Source organism: Pleurodeles waltl, unplaced genomic scaffold (assembly GCF_031143425.1).
Source record: "Pleurodeles waltl isolate 20211129_DDA unplaced genomic scaffold, aPleWal1.hap1.20221129 scaffold_54, whole genome shotgun sequence".
Lineage (NCBI taxonomy): Eukaryota > Metazoa > Chordata > Amphibia > Caudata > Salamandridae > Pleurodeles > Pleurodeles waltl.
Genome location: NW_027150248.1, coordinates 2321720 through 2345579, shown reverse-complemented (window position 1 = coordinate 2345579; position 23860 = coordinate 2321720). Strand labels below are relative to the sequence as shown.

The window sequence follows — 23860 nt, the reverse complement described above, 5'->3', positions numbered from 1 at the left end:
TAGCAAAGACGACTACTGCAACTCTGTAACGCTGATCCTGCCGCCTTCTCGACTGTTTTCCTGGCGGTGCATGCTGTGGGGGTAGTCTGCCTCCTCTCTGCACTAGAAGCTCCGAGGAAATCTCCCGTGGGTCGACGGAATCTTCCCCCTGCTACCGCAGGCACCAAAGAACTGCATCACCGGTCCCCTGGGTCTCCTCTCAGCACGACGAGCGAGGTCCCTTGAATCCAGCAACTCTGTCCAAGTGACTCCCACAGTCCAGTGACTCTTCAGTCCAAGTTTGGTGGAGGTAAGTCCTTGCCTCCCCACGCCAGACTGCATTGCTGGGAACCGCGTCTTTTGCAGCTACTCCGGCCTCTGTGCACTTCTGGTGGAAATCCTTTGTGCACAGCCAAGCCTGGGTCCACGGCACTCTAACCTGCATTGCAGGACTTTCTAAGTCGTCCTCCGGCGGCGTGGGACTCCTTTGTGCAACTTCGGGTGAGCACCGTTTCACTCCTCTTCGTAGTGCCTGTTCTGGCACTTCTGTGGGTGCTGCCTGCTTCTGAGAGGGCTCCTTGTCTTGCTGGGCGCCCCCTCTGTCCCCTGACGCAATTGGCGACATCCTGGTCCCTTGTGGGCCACAGCAGCATCCAAAAACCGTAACCGCACGATTTGCAGCTAGCAAGGCTTGTTGGCAGTCTTTCGGCAGGAAAACACTTCTGCACGACTCTTCACGACGAGGGACATCCATCCTCCAAAGGGGAAGTTTCTAGCCCTTGTCGTTCCTGCAGAATCCTCAGCTTCTACTACCTAGTAGCAGCTTCTTTGCACCTACAGCTGGCATTTCCTGGGCATCTGCCCATCTCCGACTTGCTTGTGTCTTTTGGACTTGGTCCCCTTGTTCCACAGGTACCCGCGTTTGGAAATCCATCGTTGTTGCATTGCTGGTTTGTGTCTTTCCTGCAGAATTCCCCTATCACGACTTCTATGTCCTTTGGGGAACTTTAGGGCACTTTGCACTCACTTTTCAGGGTCTTGGGGTGGGCTATTTTTCTAACCCTCACTGTTTTCCAGTCCCAGCGACCCTCTACAAGGTCACATAGGTTTGGGGTCCATTCGTGGTTCGCATTCCACTTTTGGAGTATATGGTTTGTGTTGCCCCTATCCCTATGTGTCCCCATTGCATCCTATTGTAACTATACATTGTTTGCACTGTTTTCTACTACTATACTGCATATTTTTGGTATTGTGTACATATATATTGTGTATATTTGCTATCCTCATACTGAGGGTACTCACTGAGATACTTTGGCATATTGTCATAAAAATAAAGTACCTTTATTTTTAGTATATCTGTGTATTGTGCTTTCTTATGATATTGTGCATATGACACTAGTGGTACTGTAGGAGCTTCACTCGTCTCCTAGTTCAGCCTAAGCTGCTCTGCTAAGCTACCATTATCTATCAGCCTAAGCTGCTAGACACCCCTCTACAGTAATAAGGGATACCTGGGCCTGGTGCAAGGTGTAAGTACCCCTTGGTACTCACTGCAAACCAGTCCAGCCTCCTACAACCATCTGACTATGTTATCTACCAAGTATGCACATCCCATGTGTGTTGCTCTACTTTAAACTAAGAGGAAACAATGCCAAAGAATGTAGCACACTCAGTCTGAGTACTGAATTTATTAAGACACTTGCCAGATATCAAATAAAAGCACACAAAAATATGAACATGAGCGTTTAACTTGAATGCAGTGACCCACGTGTAGATGCCAAAATACTCACAGCAGTTAAACAATGACAGACAGAAAATGTTTAATACATCGACAATGAATATATATATATATATACACACACGAAGTCAGGTTAAATACTTAAGAATTAAAATGTGTCATGTGGGGGTTAAATTCTTCATCCTGGCCAGGATCAAGCTGAGGAACCCTGGATGGCTAAGACAGGAGGTATTCCCAACATTAGAGTTTTTCCTGAACTGTGCGTCCACATTCAGGTGAGCTCCTTCTACCTCAGTGCCAAGTTTGCCCACCTTATATACCTTAAACAAACTCAAGAGGAAGATTCTGGCAATCTCCCCCCCTTTCTGTTATGACATTCAAGTGGTGGCTGTACTCGGTCTGCGTCGTAAACACTCAAAGGAATGAGCCCTGCCCCAGTGCGCATTCCAGAGACAGAGGAGATGTACTTTTCCTTGATGAAAACATTCCCAGGCTGAGATTCTCTCTTATAACGTCCACCTTTCACATCCCCATGTTTTGTTCCAATACGGTGAACCCTGTGCTGGTGAGAAAAGCGCAAACAAGTTCTATGTGGAAAACACGCTCGGTGTGGAAAAACCCTGCACCGCCACTGTGACGGCAACTGAAGCTAAGCACAAAATGGAGTCAGTGGTCAAAATAGTCGGTTGTCAAATACAGATAACATTACACCATGACATATCTTGTGTGAATGCTCTGAGTTTAGAATTTCCTGAGTGGAAAGCGTTGAAAATCTCAAATTCATTAAAAGCACAGAGGCAAGTATTATGAATTACTTTACTTTCTTTGTCTGTAGAGTAGTCAAGTTAAATGCAGTTACCAAAAGACTGCAGTTCCCAACTGCCATTGGAATTCATGACTACAAAAGTCTAAACCAGATGGGCTCTCATTGGCTCTCTTGATGCAACCCGTCTTCTTCTCTGACGATGCACATTGGTAAAAAAATGGAGAAAAGTCAGTAAGATAAAGAGCATTAATCAATGGAAGCATCAGAGTGAACCAATAGTGAAGTCGACTCTGGACAGTTCATGATGATGGGTGACAAGCACTGGAACAAGAAGAGAAAAGAAGTCTGGCAAGGGTGGCAGATAACACAAAAAATGAAGTCATGGCATACCCATACTGCACCTAACCCCAGATGTGGCGACTGAATGTTTTGGAGCTCAGCTCTTGGGAGTCCAGCTGCTATCAACTGCCACTAAATCCAGAATTTAAGCAGAAATACATCCGAGTAGAAGAAGCACTCAATACCCGGGTCCAAATTTCAAGCATAAATCCTATTTTACTATAGAGCTAACATTACTCCAATAAAAGTGCCAGAACTCACAGATGTCTCTTGTATTTAGTCCACCAGCATTGAGCAGTGCTAGTCCCAAGTGTTCTTTGTTTGTTATTCACATGCAGATCGCACAGGAGAGGTGAACAGCACATTGGAATTCCTAGGACAGAAGAATTCATTGCCAGTCCGCCATTTAGTGAAAAATACTTCTTAATTACAAATCCACTTTTAAAGACACAGCCAAAGTGTTGGCATGAGAACCCCAAACCTTTGGCCTGATGCTGCTGGTTTTTTGACTCTGAAGGTGCACTGAGTCCTGCCACTCAGACCTCTGTGCCATTGCTTTGATCCCTAACATGTGTATGTCTAATTGGTTTACCCACAACTGGCATAAGTTAAAATACTCATATATGCCTAGTATATTATACCAGTGGTACCTAGTGCCTGTAAGGTAAGTGCCCCCTGTGGACTCCAGCACTTATTGTACCACCACAAGTGTGACCAAGCAACACATGACTCCCCGCCCACCGCTGCTGGCTGGCAGAGCACTTTCTACTTGTTAACTTGAGTATGCCCTTTAAATTAATGGCAAAGTCCAACACCTTCCTTTTTCTAAAGGTAGGAGGCATTATATTGAAAAGAAGGACATGTGTTTTATTGACTTTACATGTCCTGACACTAAAAACTCCACATTGTTGTTTTACTGTGGAAAGGCTAGTAGCCCCATTGGCGAGTATGGAGTTAGACTCTAACAACTCAGAAGTGGTGTCTTCAAAATGATACTACTGAATATGGTACTTGAAGTTATCAAATAAATCATTGTATGAAACTGACTTGTTGCTCAAGTAGAATTTAATGTACCTTTTGTACAAAAGTTGCCACTTTATTGCCCAAAGTGTTCCTGTAGCCGTTTATGGTTCCACAAAGGCTGCTGTCCTCGAGGTAGCCTTCTGCCCTCCTGGGGAGATGTGAGAACGACTCTCGGGAAGAGGAACAAAGGACCTGCCGAAGGAAGAGGTGCGACTGGCAAGATGGCCAGAGTAGGTGTGCTCCCAAAGGTGAACTTCAGAGGCGAAGCTGCCATTGAAGGGCAAATAGTAGTCACTCATGGAAGGGGCTTCTCTTTTGTTTTAGCAGGAACATATGATGTGGAAAGCATGAGAAAAATATCCTGATGACTTGACCACAAATTTAACTTAATTTGATTACATTAGTATGAATTTCTCATCTCAAATTATTCAACCACGTAATTGATGAAAACTCATTTCTCCCTGTTCTATCGCTTGTGTGTACTTGTTAATGATTCCTTTTTATTAGCAAACAAATAATATAAACCATATAAAAAGAACAACAATAACCTGGATTATCAAAAGAATTACATGTACATGAATACACAATAACAAAGCAACATCTAATGCTTTTGTTATTTGTACATTCTTACCTACACAACCATTCCTTGTCTTTCCAAACATTCATTGTTTTTAGAGTAGGTGGTACATCAAATATATTTGAGTTTATGATCCACCTGGTGGTAGCAAAAAAAAAGGAGGGAAGGTGAAACCAATATCAAAGGCCATTAAATGGTCCAGGCCCTTCCACATGAAATTTGCATCATCATTCATCTTATAGTAAATCCTCTGTTACAAAGATAGGTTGACATGTTTCGCCTTTAATAATTTTAGGCCTCTTCAGGATGAACAAAAGACTGGATATCAAAATCTTGTTCACTAATACAGCCTTTATAAGTGGTAAGGTGGCCAGACTGCATTGTATAATAAATCAGACCATATATCATAAAATTAAGCCGCCGTAGTGCGGTTACAACCAAAAACAAAGTCACTGGTACATCAACCTCTGGTCTGTCCTCGAGGTGTTTTTAAAAGGCCCATTCTTGTGATGCGAGCAAACATGGAAATAATCCAGTGCTCAGACTTTCTGCTATGAATGTGCTTTGACTCACATGGATCGAATGGAGCCAATCCAAAGTCCTCGCCATCGTCCCATTGGTTCTTCTGTTTTAGGAGACATCGCGGGCATAGAGGGAGAAGCTATTGTCAAACCGTGTTTTGAAGGAGAGTGCACCTCTAGGTAGCCACACCTCTGGGCTGTGCTAGGGTGCTCATCACAATGAGAAAAGAGTTCTGCCATGTTGGGAGTGGGCGTCATCAGGCGGAAGGGACCTGGTAGCCCATTGGCTAGTTAGTAGCCACATCCCCCTAGCTCGTAGTGGGCATAAAAGTGGCACCCCTGACACCCATTTCTCAGGTAACATCTGTACTGGAGAGAGGACCAAAGAAAGGCTGCCCTGTTGTCCCTGGACCCAGCAAAAAGAGGCTGCACCAAAGACAGGACTGTGCCTTGGACCTTAAACTAGCAAAGAGAGGGCTCTGCCTGTAGTTGTCTACAAGCCCCTGGCAGAGAAGGTGACACCAAGAGTCAGATGGCTGACTATCTGTTACAGTTACAGCCGCAGGGAATTAACTGACTGCACCATTGAGAGCCCGACACTAGCAAGCCTGAACATCACCGAAAGCTGAGGTGCAGCCTGGGAGACCAAGTTCTGACCCTCAAACATTGCGCCTCAGTCTGTTGGACCAGGAAGAGATGTCAGAGTGCAGTTTGGTGGCTCTGTACAGACGTTACAGAAAGTTAAAGGGAACTGTTGAATTTGTTGTAACAGGAGAACAGTAGACCAGTGGCAACTGTTTTTGTGCTGTTTTCCAACTGGAAGTTGCAGGACTTCGACCGCTGAGGTTAAAGTCGCTCCCTCAAACTCGTGGGCCAAGGGGTTGCCATATGAGGACCCCATAACACTGGCTCAGCCACCTCAGGATCCTTGAGAATCTTCACCGTCCTGCATCTCTTGCATCAGGACCACTCCATTGATTTCAACAGCAGTTCACTGATAGGACCTGGAACTTAAGACTGCTTAAACCAAGAGGAAACTACTGGACCTGACTGGTTCCGTATTGGAGTTGGACCACACAAGAGTGCTCTTGTACCTATATTCAAGTTACCTGTTGTGGCTAACCCTAACCATGAGTCACGTAGATTAAAAATATTTAATGCATTAGTGGAAAGCATTGATTTATTAGTTAACATCTCCAGATGTTTGTCATTGAAGTGTCTATTCAAAGATAGAAATACAATCTATTTTATAATTTGGTGTTGGATTTTTATTGTGTTTTCTTTTTATTCAACAGTTCTGGTACATCTTCGTGCTTTACACCTGTTCCTTTGATCAAGCCTGACTGCTCCAAGCTACGGCTGCCCAGGACTGAGCTGAGGTTTTACAAACAAACCTGACTTGTCTCAACACAGGATTGTGCCTTCATTTTATGATGAGGTTGCACAACCACACCATATAATAAACCACTTTTCACGCAGAATATCATCCACTCCGGGACTTCATCAGGGCTCATTCTCTACTAGCAGAAGACGAAGGGTTTCAGTCAGGTACAGGCAAATCACACTGTACATCTCCTCCAATGTGTCCAGTAGTGTTTATAGTGATACAATTATCAGGCTCGTGCTAATTCAGAAGTTTTTATTTCCTAATAGTATTCACAAGCAGTCTGGATCAAAGTAGATGCTGAAATCTGTTCACTTCCATCTTGAAAGTCCATGGTCCTCCCAACTTAGGTAATGGCCTTATGACTGCAAGCCCCAGCAGTGGTGAGATAATACAGTGCCTCTAATAAAACTGAGGCTTTCCAACACTGAAAATACACTGGGCACAATGTACACCCACAAAGTAGCATCCTGGGCCCCAGATGGACAACATTAAGTCAAATATCATGTAAAGGTAGAAAAAAGGGAATAGAAAAGATGAATATGCACACATCTGATGCTGAGATAGGTGGAGTAAACTATTGATTGTGATGGATTCACTATAAGGACTAAATGACTGATATCGTTGAATATTAAATGTTATTAATCAATGTTTGATTGCCTTATCTGTGCATATGATTCCTTTTTTAAGTTGTCTTTCAGGGCCAGAAGCAGGCCCTGTGAGCTACACTGGTTTTAGGCAGATGGACTGACGTTATGGCTATAGGAATCCTACCTTAACTTGCAGTAATGCTCCAGTCTTCCTGCTTAGAAGAAACCAAAAATGCTTGAACCAGGGGAGCTGTTAAAAGTGTTGAGGATGACTTAAAGAACAGGATTTGAGGTGTTCCAATGTGAACAGAAAAAGACTGAGAAGTATGTGAATAGAATTACTGAAGATAAACTTTTGTTATATACTTCCTGATGAGTTACCTTTGTTATATACTTCCTGAAGACAGCAGCCCAGCCTGATCCATCCTTTTTTCCATAATCTATTCTTGTTTAAATTAAATCGAGTCCATGTGCATCTACCTAAAACTGTACCTTTAGCACGTGGGTGCTCCATGACCGCGCTTTTTTCCCCAACTTACTCTGTGTACACTGGTAAATCACCTTTTCTGAAGATAATAAGATGTGACGTGTTCAACAGAATTATTAGTTAAATATCCATGTATGCTGAAATATTCTTTGCTAAGTCTCAGAGACAGTAAAGAAGAAATGTCATTAACAACCAGTTAAATATTATGTATTCACATTCCATTATGTTTCCATTTAGTAATTTTAAATCTCTTTACATCCAACAGAAAACAAGCCTTGAATGCATTACATTATTATGATTAATGAAGACAAAACTGCAAATCTGCAATAAACAGTCACCAACAATAAGCTCCGGTATTTAGGAAAACATATATGCAATCAGCAACAGAAGAACCTGCATATAAACTGACAGATCCTTGAAGAAGCAGTCGAGGGCAATTCAGTGGATGTAAGTGTCTGAGCTGTGCGCTTCCATGTCACAAGACTAAGAAATGAACTCTAGAAAATAAAGACAACAACAAATACAAACCACCTCCTGAATAAACCGGTTTCCAACACCAGCTGTGATCGTGGGATCAGTATGAAGTGGTTACAGCAGTTCTTTGTTTTCTAAAGCAATAATAGACCATAATTCACTGCTCTAAGTGTATCGTAAACTCTTTCTGGTCAAACCACAGCAACCAGAGAAAGGCACACCGTAGTGGAGCCAGACAACCAAAGGGTAAAGAAACGAGGAGTTCAGCTATCTACAATACAATGGACTGTCCCAACTTGCACGTGCCAGAGGGAAGATGAATCTTTACCCACAAGCGTACAAAACCATAATTCAATCTAAAGACACAATCGCCTACAAACAAACGTTATACATATTATGAGTGTGGCAAGTATTTAATGGCTATGGCACATTATTGTTAAACCAGAAATCAAATGTGCAAAACGCCACACTTATACAGGACGTTAGAATAGCACAAGTGCTTTATCAGCCATATTGGCCCATCAGGAAACAAAGTCTTGGGATGTAGACAAAGATATACCCAACCCACAGAAACCAACCAAGAAAGAAAATAATACACATTTAGTGGGAGCTTTAGTTTCTCATCTCTATTAAAGCGACATCACCGAACACACACAAGAAAAACATTCTAGTATAGTGAATGTGGGAAGAGCTTTAGTCACTTGTCAACCCTGTAGAGTCATCAGCTAACACACATGGGGGAAAAGCCATTCAAGTGCAGTGAATGTGTGAAGAGCTTTAGTCACTTGTCAGTCCTACAAAGACATCAACAAACACACACAAGAGAAAAAACATTCAAGTGCAGTCACTGTGTGAAGAGCTTTATTCAGTTATCACACCTGCAAAAACATCAGCGAACACACACAGGGGAAAAACCATACCATTGCAGTGAATGTGAAAGAAGTTTTATTGACTCATCACAATTAAGGGTTCATCAGCGAAGTCACACAGGAGAAAAGGCATTCAAGTGCAGTGAATGTGTGAAGAGCTTTATTCGGTTATCAGACCTACAAAAACATCAACGAACACACACTGGGGAAAAACCCTACCATTGCAATGAATGTGGAAGTAGTTTTAGTGATTCCTCAAATCTCAGGATTCATCAGCGAACACACACAGAGGAAAAACCTTTTAAATGCACTGAATGTATGAAAAGCTTTAGTCAGTTATCAACCCTACACAACCATCTGCGAACACACACAGGAGAAAAGCCATTCAGTTGCAGTGAATGTGTGAAGAGCTTTAGTCAGTTATCAAACCTAAAAGTGCATGAACGAACACATGGGGATAAAACCATATGATTGTAATTAATGTGGAAGTAGTTTTAGTCACTAATCAACATTAAGGATTCATCAACAAAGACACACAGGAGAAAAAACATTCAAGTGTAATCAATGTGGAAAGAGCTTTAGTGAAACAGCACACCTAAAAGAGCATCAGCGTACACACACAGGGTGGAAAGACCAATTAAGTTCAGTGGATGTGTATAGAGCTTTAGTCAATTATCAAACCTACAAAGACACCGGCAAACACACACAGGGGAAAAACCATACCATTGCAGTGCATGTGGCAGTGGTTTTATTGACTCTTCGTGATTAAGGATTAATCAGCGAACTCACACAGAAGAAATGGCATTCAAGTGCATTGAATGTGCAAAGAGCTATAGTCGGTTATCAGACCTACAAAAACAGCAACGAACACACACAGGGGAAAAAAACACTCCATTGCAGTGAATGTGTGAAGTTTTCGTTGGTTATCACAACTACGAAGTCCTCAGCGAACACACACAGGTGAAAAACCATATGATTGAAATGACTGTGGAAGTAGTTTTAGTTGTTATTCAACCGTAAGTATTCATCTGCGAACGCACACTGGGGAAAAACCATTAAAGTGCTGTGAATGTGGAAAAAGCTCTAGTCGATTAGCAAACCTACAAAGATATCATCAGACACATAATAGGGAAAAACACATCATTGCAGTGAATGTGAAAGTAGTTTTAGTGAATCTGCAACATAAAGGATTTACCAGTGAACTCACACTGAAGAGAACCCATTTAAATGCAGTGAATATGTGAAGAGCTTTTTTCAACCCGCACACTTAAAGGAGCATCAGAGAACACACACTAGGGAAAAACTATTTAGGTGCAGTGAATATGTGAAGAGCTTTAGTCAATTATCAGACCTACAAGGACATCAATGAACACACATTGGAGAAAAACCATACCAAGGAGGGATTGTGGCAGTAGAGTTAGTAATTCCTCAAACCTAAGGATAAATCAGAGAAACCACAGAGGGGAAAAGCAATATCACTGCAATGAATGTGAAAGTAGTTTTAGTCACAAGTCCGCATTAAGGATTCATCAGCAAACACACCTGGGGCAAAACCATGAAATTGCACTGAAAAATAACTTTAGTCACTTATCAGGCTTACAAAGACATCAATAACCACAAACAGGGGAAATACATTCTGGTGCGGTGAACGTGTGAAGAGCTTTAGTCAATTATCAGACCTACAAAGATATCAGTGAACACACACTGGGGAAAAACCATACCATTGCAAACATTGTGGGAGTTGTTTTAGTGAATCTTCAGAGGATGCACAGCCCACCTCCATGTACAGTAGAAAACAGCCCAGAGGTTTTGGTCCTGCAGAGGTACACGCTCCCTCCCCTAAATAAATGAGTACGGCCCTGGGGATGGGGTCCCTGGGGCTTATAAAGGGCGGTGGAGTGGAGCTGCATGAAACACCTAAAATAAAAAGGAAAAGAATAATGATTGAGAGACGAGGGCTTGGAATCCATGACTGTAGGAGAACTTACCATATTTTTCAGAAACACTCCTAACAGGAGCTCCATGGTCTGGAGTTTAAGGCTCTTATGTGTTTTTTTCTGATTCTCTTTTGTGAGTTGAAAAATGTTCAAAGAAAGACTCAGATACATTTTGGTTTTATTAAAAAAAAATATGTCTTCGGGTCTTTCTTTTAACCAATAGGCCACTTGTTATATTTTGGTGTTGTGACTCTTTAACAACATTATTAGTCTTCCTGAGTGTGACCAGGACATGCTGCACCCTGCGCATGCCAGAAGACCTTGTGTGGCATGGGATTGGCTGCTTGCAACGTGTTGGATGCAGGACCTGTCCATAGACCAGGGCTGCAGCCCACCTCATGATGTACACGACCAAAGGCGATGTGTGGCGGGGGTTGCTTTTGTGCAAGGGGTTGGATGCAGGGCCTGGCTGCAAAACCTTCAACTTAATGACTGTAATAACTGTGCATGACAGGTGTTGGCTTCCCTCTGGTAGCTGGCCAGCCCTGTGGGTAACCCCATTCCACGCATGTACGAAGGTTGTGTGTGGCAGGGGTTGGCTTTACGTATAGTAGTAAAATATAAGCCTTTATGTTAAAAACAAACCTAGAAACTCTCTGAAATAGACAAGGTTAAGGTGATGTTATAGTTATGAGTTATTATATCTTGCTTTACATTTAAAAAATATCTTAGAAATTCACTGAAAAAAGAGTTTAAAGTGGTGTTATAGTTAGGTAAAAATTCCAGTGACAACATAATGTTTTAAACTCACAAATCACTGAAATTCACCAGTTCTAATTATTTCTAGTAACCATAACTCATGCCCTAAAGTAACTTTAACTCACACCCTCACCATGCACAGCCAGTTACCGCACATATTAAATCATTTATCACATGTTCAATAGCATCATTGATACCATCAGTGCAACATTTGAAATCTCATCATTGAAAACAGAACAATGCATGGCGGGCGTGAGTCGCTAATAAGTTATTAAAGCATCATACAGTAACGCAGTGTCATCTACAGACAGCACATTATCCATTCAAATGACCACTAAACTAGCAGACATACAGCTTTACTGAAAAAGGTTTATAGCATAGAAATGATAATGTAAGGAATTAGAGTTTCAGTGAATATCCTTTGTGCATCACCCAGTAAAACTGTCCTGATTTGTTTTGATCATTTTAAAATCTTTGTTCTCATCACACTTCAGGATTACAAAAAAACTGGTTTCATTTTTGCTTTCCTAACTGTTGATATAGTCTGAATTATATCTGCAGTTAAGAAAGGTGCAGGTATTTAAATGTTGAGTGTTAAAAAAATGACACCCTACAGCCTTTCCTTTCACACCTCATGTGCACCAGCGAGGTTGCAACACAGTTCACTTTAAAAACTCCTCTTGTCTTGCAGCCAGAGTAAGAAAAGTAAACAGCATTCACCATGTTAACAGAATAAGCAGGAAATTGTCACAAGACGTATCCTAATGTTTGACCTCTACCTTTACAGCACAGTAAATGTGACAAGATAAATACAAAATGTAAAGGCACCGTTATTTATTACTCTTCCGCGACCCACCAGAAATTGGCTGGTGGCCTCCCCAGTGGGTCGCGACCCACAGTTTGGGAAACAGCATTGTATAATATTGATGTATCAATTTAATGGAATAATGGAGGCCTCTGAGTGGCCAGTGCCAGCAGGTGACGTCAGAGACACCTCCTAATATAGCTACCTCTATCAGCCTAAGCTGCTAGAACACTACTAATCTATCAATAAGGGATAACTGGACCTGGCACAAGGTGTAAGTACCATCAGGTACCTACTATAAGCCAGGCCAGCCATCTACAGTGTGGATAAAACTTAGGCCCATATTTATACTTTTTTAGCGCTGCATTTGCGTTGCTTTTTGACGCAAAAGCAACGCAAACTTACAAAATAGAATTGTATTTTGTAAGTTTGCGCCTCTTTTGCGTTAATAAATGATGCAAATACGGGGCTAAAAAAGTATAAATATGGGCCTTAATTGGTTTCTGTCCAGAAATGCTTGATGTGCACAGGGAATGGGCAGACTTTGTTCTGGAAGGACTTGGCCACAGAGTTCTTATGACCGACAGTGACTAGGCCTCCACTAAGTAATATATTGATAATCTACAGATAACTATCACACCGACTAGTGCAGACTCTTGAAGGTGGAAAGGTAATCTTCCCTAGACCCCTGCAGTCAGAGCTGACCCTGGGAAACCTACCAAACTTCAAACATCTTGTTTTCTACTGGTTCTTTTGATCGGTCATTACCAGGCTGTCCTTTAGAGGGATCAGCAATCATTTTTACAATATGCAAGATCTTCCTGCAGAAATATTTGGGTCACTTTTCTGAGAAGTGAAGGCTTACTTCAGGAGGTTATAGGTTTGGAGCTCAACATAAGGAATGACTCGGGCGACAAGATGGATCTGTGTCACTGGTGACACGTTTTCCAGATTTGGGTTTTAATTTAACTTCTCAGTGTAATTTCGGATTTGCGGTCTTTGTTCATTCTAATTGAGCTTCTTTGGCCAACACATCCAATAACAACGATATGTAAAAGCAAAGAGAAGGCTTGGAAAAGGGCCATCTTGAGGACATGACTCATCCTAAGTACGACAGAGTCAATTTAGACAAATTACTTTGTAATGGCCTGTTAGAGAGGTTACTTTTAAAAATATGTTACTTTTCATAGGAATGCTACTTTTAAAAGGATAAATGTATATGTAGGTGGAGCAGGTAGAATCGGGAATATCACAAAAACAAAGTCCTAGTTAGCTCTGCGGTCAAGATATGACTCGACCCAAGAAAGGATTCTAGTTCTTAGAAAACGGTAGTACATACGACCAAACTGGTGGGCGAACAGCAGACACTGTCTGTCGGGTTAGGTGAAAGTTCCTGGCACAATGTTCATGTGATAACCTGTTCTTCAGTTTAGCACACTGGCACAACTAGGATGTTTTCTTGTGCAGGAGACCTGCCTCACGAGTCCCATCACAAGTGCTCTAAGTGACTGTAGCAAGTTGCTAATGAAGCAGTGCTATATTCTGGTGGGTTACAAGCATCTCTATATGGTACATCTTTAGGCATGGGTGACTACTGCCCCAAAGACTAGGCATTGACACTACCAATAGTTGGTGGCAGGCCTTTATACATGACCCTCCTTGGGGAGATAGGCTGCGGACTCTTCCTGGTAAATCTGTGCAGTGTCATGACAGGGTTTAGGGTCCCTCTGTTTAAGTATCTGCAATATTGTAGGATGCTTAATAGGGTTAGCATTAGTATTGAGTTGGGAATGTCCAGTCATGTATCCCTGCCCTGACAGTCATGTATCCCTGCCCTGACAGTCATGTATCCCTGCCCTAACAGTCATGTGTCCCTGCCCTGACAGTCATGTATCCCTGCCCTGACAGTCATGTGTCCCTGCCCTGACAGTCATGTGTCCCTGCCCTGACAGTCATGTATCCCTGCCCTGACAGTCATGTATCCCTGCCCTAACAGTCATGTATCCCTGCCCTGACAGTCATGTATCCCTGCCCTGATTGCCTAACCTCGAGTATCTTGGATCCTGGGTTTTGCTTTTGCCCCAGTTTCACACTAATCCAGTGGGTGAGGGAAGGCCTAACCCTATCCCTTCATGTGAGTGAGGTCCAGGACCTGCCCTGTATCTGGAGGAGCAACTCAAGCATGCCGCCATGTGTTGTACAGTAGATGTCCATCGTAGGTTTAGCATGTGGAGCAGTGGGGACAGCATACTGTGGGTTGTGAAATCGTTCTGATGAACATACCTTTTTGTCCGAGTCATAGCAATAGAGGCCTGCCAGCCCACTTGTGTAAAATTCTGCTTTTGTGCTCTTACCCAGGTCCTGGTGCTAACATTCCAGTGTGTGTTATGTGTGTGTATTTGTGTGTAGCCAGTGCGGTGTAAGAGTGAACAAGAGTAATGGACTATCCAAGTACACAGGGTGGCGTTTCAGTTGTTTTCCTGGACAGTGAAAGGGTATTTCTGACTTTCCTGAAGTAGAGGGAGGAAACCTGGACACTGAAGGGAGGGAAGAGGAGACAGGGCTCCCTTTGGACATTGGATTAGCTCCTTCTGCCGCAAGGGTCTGCTGATTAGTCTTCTTGAGCTCTGTCATTTGTTGGAGCATCACTCTGAGCAAAAGCTGAGTTTGGAAGACAGCCTGGAGAGGACACAAGACAGAAGAACCCCAAACACACTCTGAGAGTGCAGACAGAGAATCCACATCCCTTGTTTCCTTTGGGTGTATAAAAGTGGGAGGTGCTGACCACCCAGTTCCAAGTTTGTTCCAAGTTCTCTGACTGAGGAAGGGAATTGTAGGAAAGTACCATCTTGCCTGGCATGTTACCCCCATATTTCACTGTATATATGTGGTTTTAGCCCTTGTGTCACTGGGATCCTGCCAGACAGGGCCCCAGTGCTCATAATGTATGCCCTGTATGTGTTCCCTGTGTGATGCCTAACTGTATCACTGAGGCTCTGCTAACCAGAACCTCAGTGGTTATGCTCTCTCTGCTTTCACAATTGTTACTGCAGGCTAGTGACTAATTTTACCAATACTCATTGGCACACTGGAACACCTTTATAATTCCCTTGTATATGGTACCTAGGTACCCAGGGTATTGGGGTTCCAGGAGATCCCTATGGGCTGCAGCATTTCTTTTGCCACCCATAGGGAGCTTAGACAATTCTCACACAGGCCTGCCACTGCAGCCTGAGTGAAATAACGTCCATGTTATTTCACAGCCATTTTACACTGCACTTAAGTAACTTATAAGTCACCTATATGTCTAACCCTCACTTAGTGATGGTTAGGTGCAAAGTTACTTAGTATGTGGGCACCCTGGTACTAGCCAAGGTGCCCCCACATTGTTCAGGGCAAATTCCCCGGACTTTGTGAGTGTGGGGATACCATTACACACGTGCACTACATATAGGTCACTACCTATGTGTAGCATCACAATGGTAACTCCGAACATGGCCATGTAACATGTATAGGTTCATGGAATTGTCACCCCAATACCATTCTGGTATTGGGGGGACAATTCCATGCATCCCCGGGTCTCTAGCACAGAACCCGGGTACTGCCAAACTGCCTTTCCGGGGTTTCCACTGCAGCTGCTGCTGCTGCCAACCTCAGACAGGTTTCTGCCCCCTGGGTCCTGGGCAGCCTGGTCTCAGGAAGGCAGAACAAAGGATTTCCTCTGAGAGAGGGTGTTACACCCTCTCCCTTTGGAAACAGGTGTGAAGGGCTGGGGAGGAGTAGCCTCCCCCAGCCTCTGGAATTGCTTTGATGGGCACAGATGGTGCCCATCTCTGCATAAGCCAGTCTACACCGGTTCAGGGATCCCCCAGCCCTGCTCTGGTGTGAAACTGGACTAATGAAAGGGGTGTGACCACTCCCCTGACCAGCACCTCCCAGGGGAGGTGCCCATAGCTCCTCCAGTGTGTCCCAGACCTCTGCCATCTTGGATTCAGAGGTGTTGGGGCACAATGAACAACTCTGAGTGGCCAGTGCCAGCAGGTGACGTCACAGACCCCTCCTGATAGGTGCTTACCTCTTTCAGTAGCCAAGCCTCCTTTCTTAGTAGCCAAACCTCCTTTTTTGGCTATTTAGGGTCTCTCCTCTGGGCTGTTCCTCAGATAACTAATGCAAGAGCTCACCAGAGGTCCCCTGCACTTCCCTCTTCGACTTCTGCCAATGATCGACTGCTGACTGCTCCAGGACGCCTGCAAAACTGCAACAAAGTAGCAAGACGACTACCAGCAACATTGTAGCGCCTCATCCTGCCGGCTTTCTCGACTGTTTCCTGGTGGTGCATGCTCTGAGGCTGGCCGCCTTCACCCTGCACTGGAAGCCAAGAAGAAATCTCCAGGGGGTCAACAGAATCTTCCCCCTGCCAACGCAGGAACCAAACCTCTGCATCACCGGTCCTCTGGGTCCCCTCTCATCCTGACAAGCATGGTCCCTGGAACACAGGAGCTGGGTCCAAGTGTCTCCCACAGTCCAGTGGCCCTTCTGTCCAAATTTGGTGGAGGTAAGTCCTTGCCTCCCCACGCCAGACAGTAATCCTGTGTACTGCGTGATCTGCAGCTGCGTCGGGCTTCTGTGCACTTTTCCAAGACTTCCTTTGTGCACACCCTAGACTGGGTCCCCAGCACTCTGTCCTGCATTGCCCAACTCGCTGAGTTGGACTCTGACGTCGTGGGACCCTCCTTTGTGACTCCGAGTCGACCGCTGTCCTCAGGTCTTCTAAGTGCCTGTTCCGGTACTTCTGTGGGTGCTGCCTGCTTCTGTAGGGGCTCTCTGAGTTGCTGAGCACCTCCTCTGTCTCCTCCTCCAAGGAGGGACATCCTGGTCCTTCCTGGCCCCAGCAGCACCCAAAATCCTCAACTGCGACTCTTGCAGCTAGCAAGGCCTGTTTGCAGTATTTCTGCGTGGAAACACTTCTGCATCCTCCAGCACGCCATGGGACATCTTCTGACCAAAGGAGAAGTTCCTGGCACCTTCCGTTGTTGCAGAATCTTCTGCTTCTTCCACCCGGAGGCAGCCCTTTTGCACCTTCATCCGGGGTTTAGTGGGCTCCTGCCCCCCCCGACACTTGCGCGACTCTTGGACTTGGTCCCCTTCCTTTACAGGTCCTCAGGTCCAGGAATCCGTCTTCAGTGTTTTGCTGGTGGTTGTGGTTCTTGCAGAATCCCCTATCTCGACTATACTGTCTTTCTGGGATAGTAGGGTAACTTTACTCCTACTTTTCAGGGTCTTGGGGTGGGGTATTTTGGACACCCTTACTGTTTTCTTACAGTCCCAGCGACCCTCTACAACCTACCATAGGCCTGGGGTCCATTTGTGATTCGCATTCCACTTTTGGAGTATATGGTTTGTGTTGCCCCTAGGCCTATTCCTACCTATTGCATTCTATTGTGATTCTACATTGTTTGCCCTACTTTTCTTACTGTTACTTACTTGTTTTGGGTTTGTGTACATATAATTTGTGTATATTACTTACCTCCTAAGTGAGGGTATCCTCTGAGATACTTTTAAAGTACCTTTATTTGTAATAACTCTGAGTATTGTGTTTTCTTATGATATTGTGCTATATGATATAAGTGGTATAGTAGGAGCTTTGCTTGTCTCCTAGTTCAGCCTAAGCTGCTTTGCCATAGCTACCTCTGTCAGCCTAAGCTGCTAGAAACACCTCTATTCTACTAATAAGGGATAATTGGACCTGGCACAAGGTGTAAGTACCACTATAAGCCAGGCCAGCCTCCTAATGGAATGATCCGCAGATTCCTTATAGGACTACTGATCAGCTAGAACTGGTGGCTGCCTGACAGCCAGCGTCCCAGAGGTGGGGGGGGGGGCTTCACCTTGAGCCTGACCTGGAAGAAAGATTTATTGCCTTTACCTGAAGTACTTGCAGGCTAACCTGCATGCTGAGACACAGAAGGAATACACCAGCCATGCACGAGGTGCGATTGTTCAGAGTGAGCAGAAGCAGCTGACCCCAGTGGTCCATCTACTTGAGGAGAGATTTGCTTGCCTCAAGGACCAGTTTGTTGGATCTTCTGTTCAAGCAGCCTCTATTGTGGCATTGTTCTGAGGTTGTGTCTGAGCATATTACGCACCTGTGATCCAGGAGTCGTGCCTGAGTGGCTTCCTCCATGGCACTGTCTGCAAGTTATGCCCGATTGGACTGTGCAGCTGTGAACCTAAAATGATGCCAAACAGAGTGTGACAGTGCACATTTTCAAAGTTGTGCCAAAGATGAGTACATCATTATGATGACTGACTGACCCTGAGCAAACTTCACCACTATCCCACTATAGAGAGCTGAGGTGGGGTTGTGTCGCAGGTGAAGATGTGCCCTGTTGCATGTTGAGACCTCTAATCTCGTAGCTCACCATCCAACTCATTTGAAGCTAAGAAGAGGGTCTGCGACCAGCCAGGGACCTTCAATGATGCTGAAGCCTCAGGGCAGCAAAACAGTCACAGGCAGTGTGTCTCTTCTCAGGAGAGGGAGGGAAACTCAGACACATGCTCCTGGTTCCTGCTGTGACCATCTCCTTCACAGAGCTTTGAGTTGGTAAGATACAAGAACATGTGGGACTGAGGCAAGCAACTGGGTGCAGGAACTCTAGAGATGGGGTAGCACAGCACCTGTGCCTCATACCTGCACCTGGTCATACCTCACTTAAACCTAGGATAAGGGGAGAGAATGGGGGTCAGTAGGGAGAGAGGGAGTGCCAATCCTAGGATACAGTGATTTTGTATCAATGAGATATTCATACTTGCCCCCTGCAAGGTGCAGTATTGAGTTTTCTGAGTGAATTAATGTACTTTCTTTTCACAAAAGACAAGAACTCTGTTGGACAAGATCAAAAGAAAGCTTCCCTCTGGGTCGTACTTCAGGAAGTGAGAAAAGTGAAGAGGAAGATGTGGGTGAACTGAAAGAATGAAGTGACCAGTTGATCACATCTGGCAGACGAGACGGTGTAGGAGGCTGGCCTGGTTTGTAGTGAGTAACAAGGGGTAATTACACTCTGCACCAGGTCCAGGTATCCCTTATTAGTGTAGAAGAGGTGTCTAGCAGCTTTGGCTGATAAAAAAGGGTAGCTTAGCAGAGCAGCTTAGGCTGAACTAGGAGACATGCAAAGCTCCCACTGTACCACTGGTGTCATATGCACAATATCATAAGAAAACACAATACACAGATATACTAAAAATAAAGGTACTTTATTTTTATGACAATATGCCAAAAGTATCTCAGTGAGTACCCTCAGTATGAGAATAGCAAATATACACAAGATATATGTACACAATACCAAAAATATGCAGTAATAGCAATAGAAAGCAATGCAAGCAATGTACAGTCACAATAGATTGCAATGAGAGCACATAGGTATAGGGGCAACACAAACCATATACTCTAGAAGTGGAATGCGAACCACGAATGGACCCCAACCCTATGTGAGCTTGTAGAGGGTCGCTGGGACTGTAAGAAAACAGTGAGGGTTAGAAAAATAGCCCACCCCAAGACCCTGAAAAGTAGGTGTAAAGTGCACCTAAGTTCCCCAGAGAGCACAGAAATCGTGATTGGGGAATTCTGCAAGGAAGACCAACACCAGCAATGCAACAACGATGGATTTCCAGATGAGAGTACCTGTGGAACAAGGGGACCAAGTCCAAGAGTCACACTCAAGTCGGGAGTGGGCAGATGCCCAAGAAATGCCAGCTGAGGTTGCAAAGAAGCTGCCACTGGATGGTAGAAGCTGTGGATTCTGCAAGAACGAAGAGGACTAGAAACTTCCCCTTTGGAGGATGGATGTCCCACGTCGTGAAGAAGCTTGCAGAGGTGTTCCCATGCAGAAAGACCGCAAACAAGCCTCGCTAGCTGCAAGGGTCGCGGTTAGGGTTTTTGGATGCTGCTGTGGCCCAGGAGGGACCAGGATGTCGCCAATTGCGTGAGGGGACAGAGGGGGCGTCCAGCAAGACAAAGAGCCCACTCAGAAGCAAGCAGCACCCGCAGAAGTGCCGGAACAGGCACTACGAAGAAGAGTGAACCAGAGTTCACCCGAAGTCATAAAAGAAGGTCCCACGACGCCGGAGGACAACTCAGGAGGTCGTGCACTGCAGGTTAGAGTGTTGGGGACCCAGGCTTGGCTGTGCACAAAGGAAATCCTGGAAGAGTGCACAGGAGCCGGAGCAGCTGCAAATCACGCGGTACCCAGCAATGCAGTCTAGCGTGGGGAGGCAAGGACTTACCTCCACCAAACTTGGACTGAAGAGTCACTGGACTGTGGGAGTCACTTGGACAGAGTTGCTGAGTTCCAGGGACCACGCTCGTCGTGCTGAGAGGGGACCCAGAGGACCGGTGATGCAGTCTTTTGGTGCCTGCGGTTGCAGGGGGAAGATTCCGTCGACTCACGGGAGATTTCTTCGGAGCTTCTAGTGCAGAGAGGAGGCAGACTACCCCCACAGCATGCACCATCAGGAAAACAGTCGAGAAGGCGGCCGGATCAGCGATACAAGGTTGCAGTAGTCGTCTTTGCTACTTTGTTGCAGTTTTGCAGGCGTCCAGAGCAGTCAGTGGTCGATTCTCCGCAGAAGGTGAAGAGAGAGATGCAGCGGAACTCTGATAAGCTCTTGCATTCGTTATCTACAGAATTCCCCAAAGCAGAGACCCTGAATAGCCAGAAAAGGAGGTTTGGCTATTTAGGAAGGAGGATAGGCTAGCAACACAGGTAAGAGCCTATCAGAAGGAGTTTCTGATGTCACCTGCTGGCACTGGCCACTCAGAGCAGTCCAGTGTGCCAGCAGCACCTCTGTTTCCAAGATGGCAGAAGTCTGGAGCACACTGGAGGAGCTCTGGGCACCTCCCAGGTGAGGTGCAGGTCAGGGGAGGGACCACTCCCCTTTCCTTTGTCCAGTTTCGCGCCAGAGCAGGGCTGGGGGATCCCTGAACCGGTGTAGACTGGCTTATGCAGAGATGGGCACCATCTGTGCCCATCAAAGCATTTCCAGAGGCTGGGAGAGGCTACTCCTCCCCAACCCTGACACCTTTTTCCAAAGGGAGAGGGTGTAACACTCTCTCTCTGAGGAAGTCCTTTGTTCTGCCTTCCTGGGCCAAGCCTGGCTGGACCCCAGGAGGGCAGAAACCTGTCTGAGGGGTTGGCAGCAGCAGCAGCTGCAGTGAAACCCCAGGAAAGGTAGTTTGGCAGTACCCGGGTCTGTGCTAGAGACTCGGGGGATCATGGAATTGTCTCCCCAATGCCAGAATGGCATTGGGGTGACAATTCCATGATCTTAGACATGTTACATGGCCATGTTCGGAGTTACCATTGTGACGCTATACATATGTAGTGACATATGCATAGTCCACGCGTGTAATGGTGTCCCGCACTCACAAAGTTCGGGGAATTTGCCCTGAACAATGTGGGGGCACTTTGGCTAGTGCCAGGGTGCCCACACACTAAGTAACTTAGCACCCAACCTTTACCAGGTAAAGGTTAGACATATAGGTGACTTATAAGTTACTTAAGTGCAGTTGTAAATGTCTGTGAAATAACGTGGACGTTATTTCACTCAGGCTGCAATGGCAGGCCTTTGTAATAATTGTCAGAGCTCCCTATGGGTGGCAAAAGAAATGCTGCAGCTCATAGGGATTTCCTGGAACCCCAATACCCTGGGCACCTCAGTACCATATACTAGGGAATTATAAGGGTGTTCCAGTATGCCAATGTAAATTGGTGAAATTGGTCACTAGCCTGTTATTGGCAATTTGGAAAGAAATGAGAGAGCATAACCACTGAGGTTCTGGTTAGCAGAGCCTCAGTGAGACAGTTAGTCACTACACAGGTAACACATACAGGGCACACTTATGAGCACTGTGGCCCTGGCTGGCAGGGTCCCAGTGACACATACAACTAAAACAACATATATACAGTGAAATATGGGGGTAACATGGCAGGCAAGATGGTACTTTCCTACAGACGGTGACTAAGTTACGGCAAGAGTTGATGATCTGGAGCAACTGGTAGAGGATATCCTCGACCTGGATGTTTCTTGTGCTGTGTATTTTTATCATTTCTTAATTGATTTTTAGCTGTAAAACACATACCTATAAGAACATCCTCCCCCTTTATAAAGTCTCACAATGACATTACACTTCTCTCCAAAGAGCACGGCCATCTCATTTATCCACACTCCAGCATTAACACTTCTGTATCTCTTGTGCTGACTTCAGTAAGATACCATCTTTTGACCAAGAATGGTTATAAAGTGTAAAATGATCACTTTCTGGATATAGTAATCACAGCAAACATGGGAGTAGTCAAGAAAGGAGGGAGAAAAACAAAAAATGGAGACAGAAGAAAGAAAAAAATGAATTGGCTTTGTGAAAGGTGCCTGAGGTGGGTATTTAAGGTGAGAGTCCTTAATGGCCTGAAGTGCCTCATCTTCCTCATTTCAAATGCTGGAGTTATACAGTATCTGTATATATCCTCTATCAGGCCCATCAATAAAATGTAAGAAGAGAAAATAAAATGAAACAGAACATGGAGTATTATCAGGAACAATGACAACAATATGCACCAATGTCCCATCTTGGGTGATGCTTATGTCTCATATCCCACATATGGCATACCTTGTGATATGGTCCCTGACGTGTTTATTTTGCCCCTTGTCAGTAGTTCTGGTTGGGAATCATCAAGTGCGGCCGTTTATGGTCATTACCCGATGGATCTGCGATGTCTAAGAACGGGCCCCAAACTCCATCAGACAGTTTGATGCAGTCTTGGATTTTGTATATGATCCTTTCATACTGAATATAAAGAGTTCCCTTGATCATTTTTGGTGTGTGGGTGTGCTCGGGGTACGCCAGTGGTGCTGTATATACATTTTTGCCAACATTAAAGACATCGATCACCAGTGAGAAGTAGCTTCATGTGGTTTTGAAGTGTGGTGTATTATTGCTAGTTTGGCCAGTTCTTCCAATGTACAAAGGGTGGTGTTGTGTAATGTGGGCAAACTACTTTCCAATATGTGTTAAGTCGTGGGCAGGACCACAATATATGTATAAATATCACAGCCAGAGGTGCTGCATTCCCAGCATTCGTCATCTGGGATGAGTCATGCTTTTTAAAGTTCATATGGGGACCAGTACCAATTGTTTAGTATTTAAAAAAATGTAAATTTGAGTCCGGCTTCCCTAAGGTCTCATTCATGTGTCTCTGTAGTTAGCTGACCTGGTGTGTGGTGAGCACCTATGGTGTTATCACCTCATATTAGGTTAAGGTATCCTCTATTAAGGAGGTGTAGGCAGTGTCTAGGAAGCCTGGCTCTCTAGAGTTAGCTGTGGATGAGCAGCCAAGACTTATATAGGAGACATGCAAAGCTCATACAATACCACTATAGTCACAAACCACTTAGACACATAAAAGAACCACACAGTGTAACAAAAATATAGGTACTTTATTATTGTAAAACAGATACTAAAGTACTGTATAGGCAATACTCCACTAGCAGGTGAGTAAACACACTATTATATACACACTAGAAATCAGGAATTGGCATAGAAAACAATAGAAAACCGT

General features: G+C 44.7%; 1 protein-coding gene across 2 annotated transcripts in view; it reads left to right on the top strand.

The window, feature by feature from the left end:
- The window catches only part of LOC138278705 (zinc finger protein 664-like), a 33908-nt gene extending 23043 nt beyond the window's left edge, over positions 1-10865 (top strand). For both annotated transcript variants that reach the window (XM_069219279.1, XM_069219280.1), the window contains one exon: positions 7670-10865. In XM_069219279.1, coding sequence (XP_069075380.1) covers positions 8613-9218 — 606 coding nt within the window. In that variant the 5' untranslated portion in view covers positions 7670-8612 and the 3' untranslated portion in view covers positions 9219-10865. The remainder of the gene's footprint in view (positions 1-7669) is intronic.
- Positions 10866-23860: the final 12995 nt, after the last annotated feature.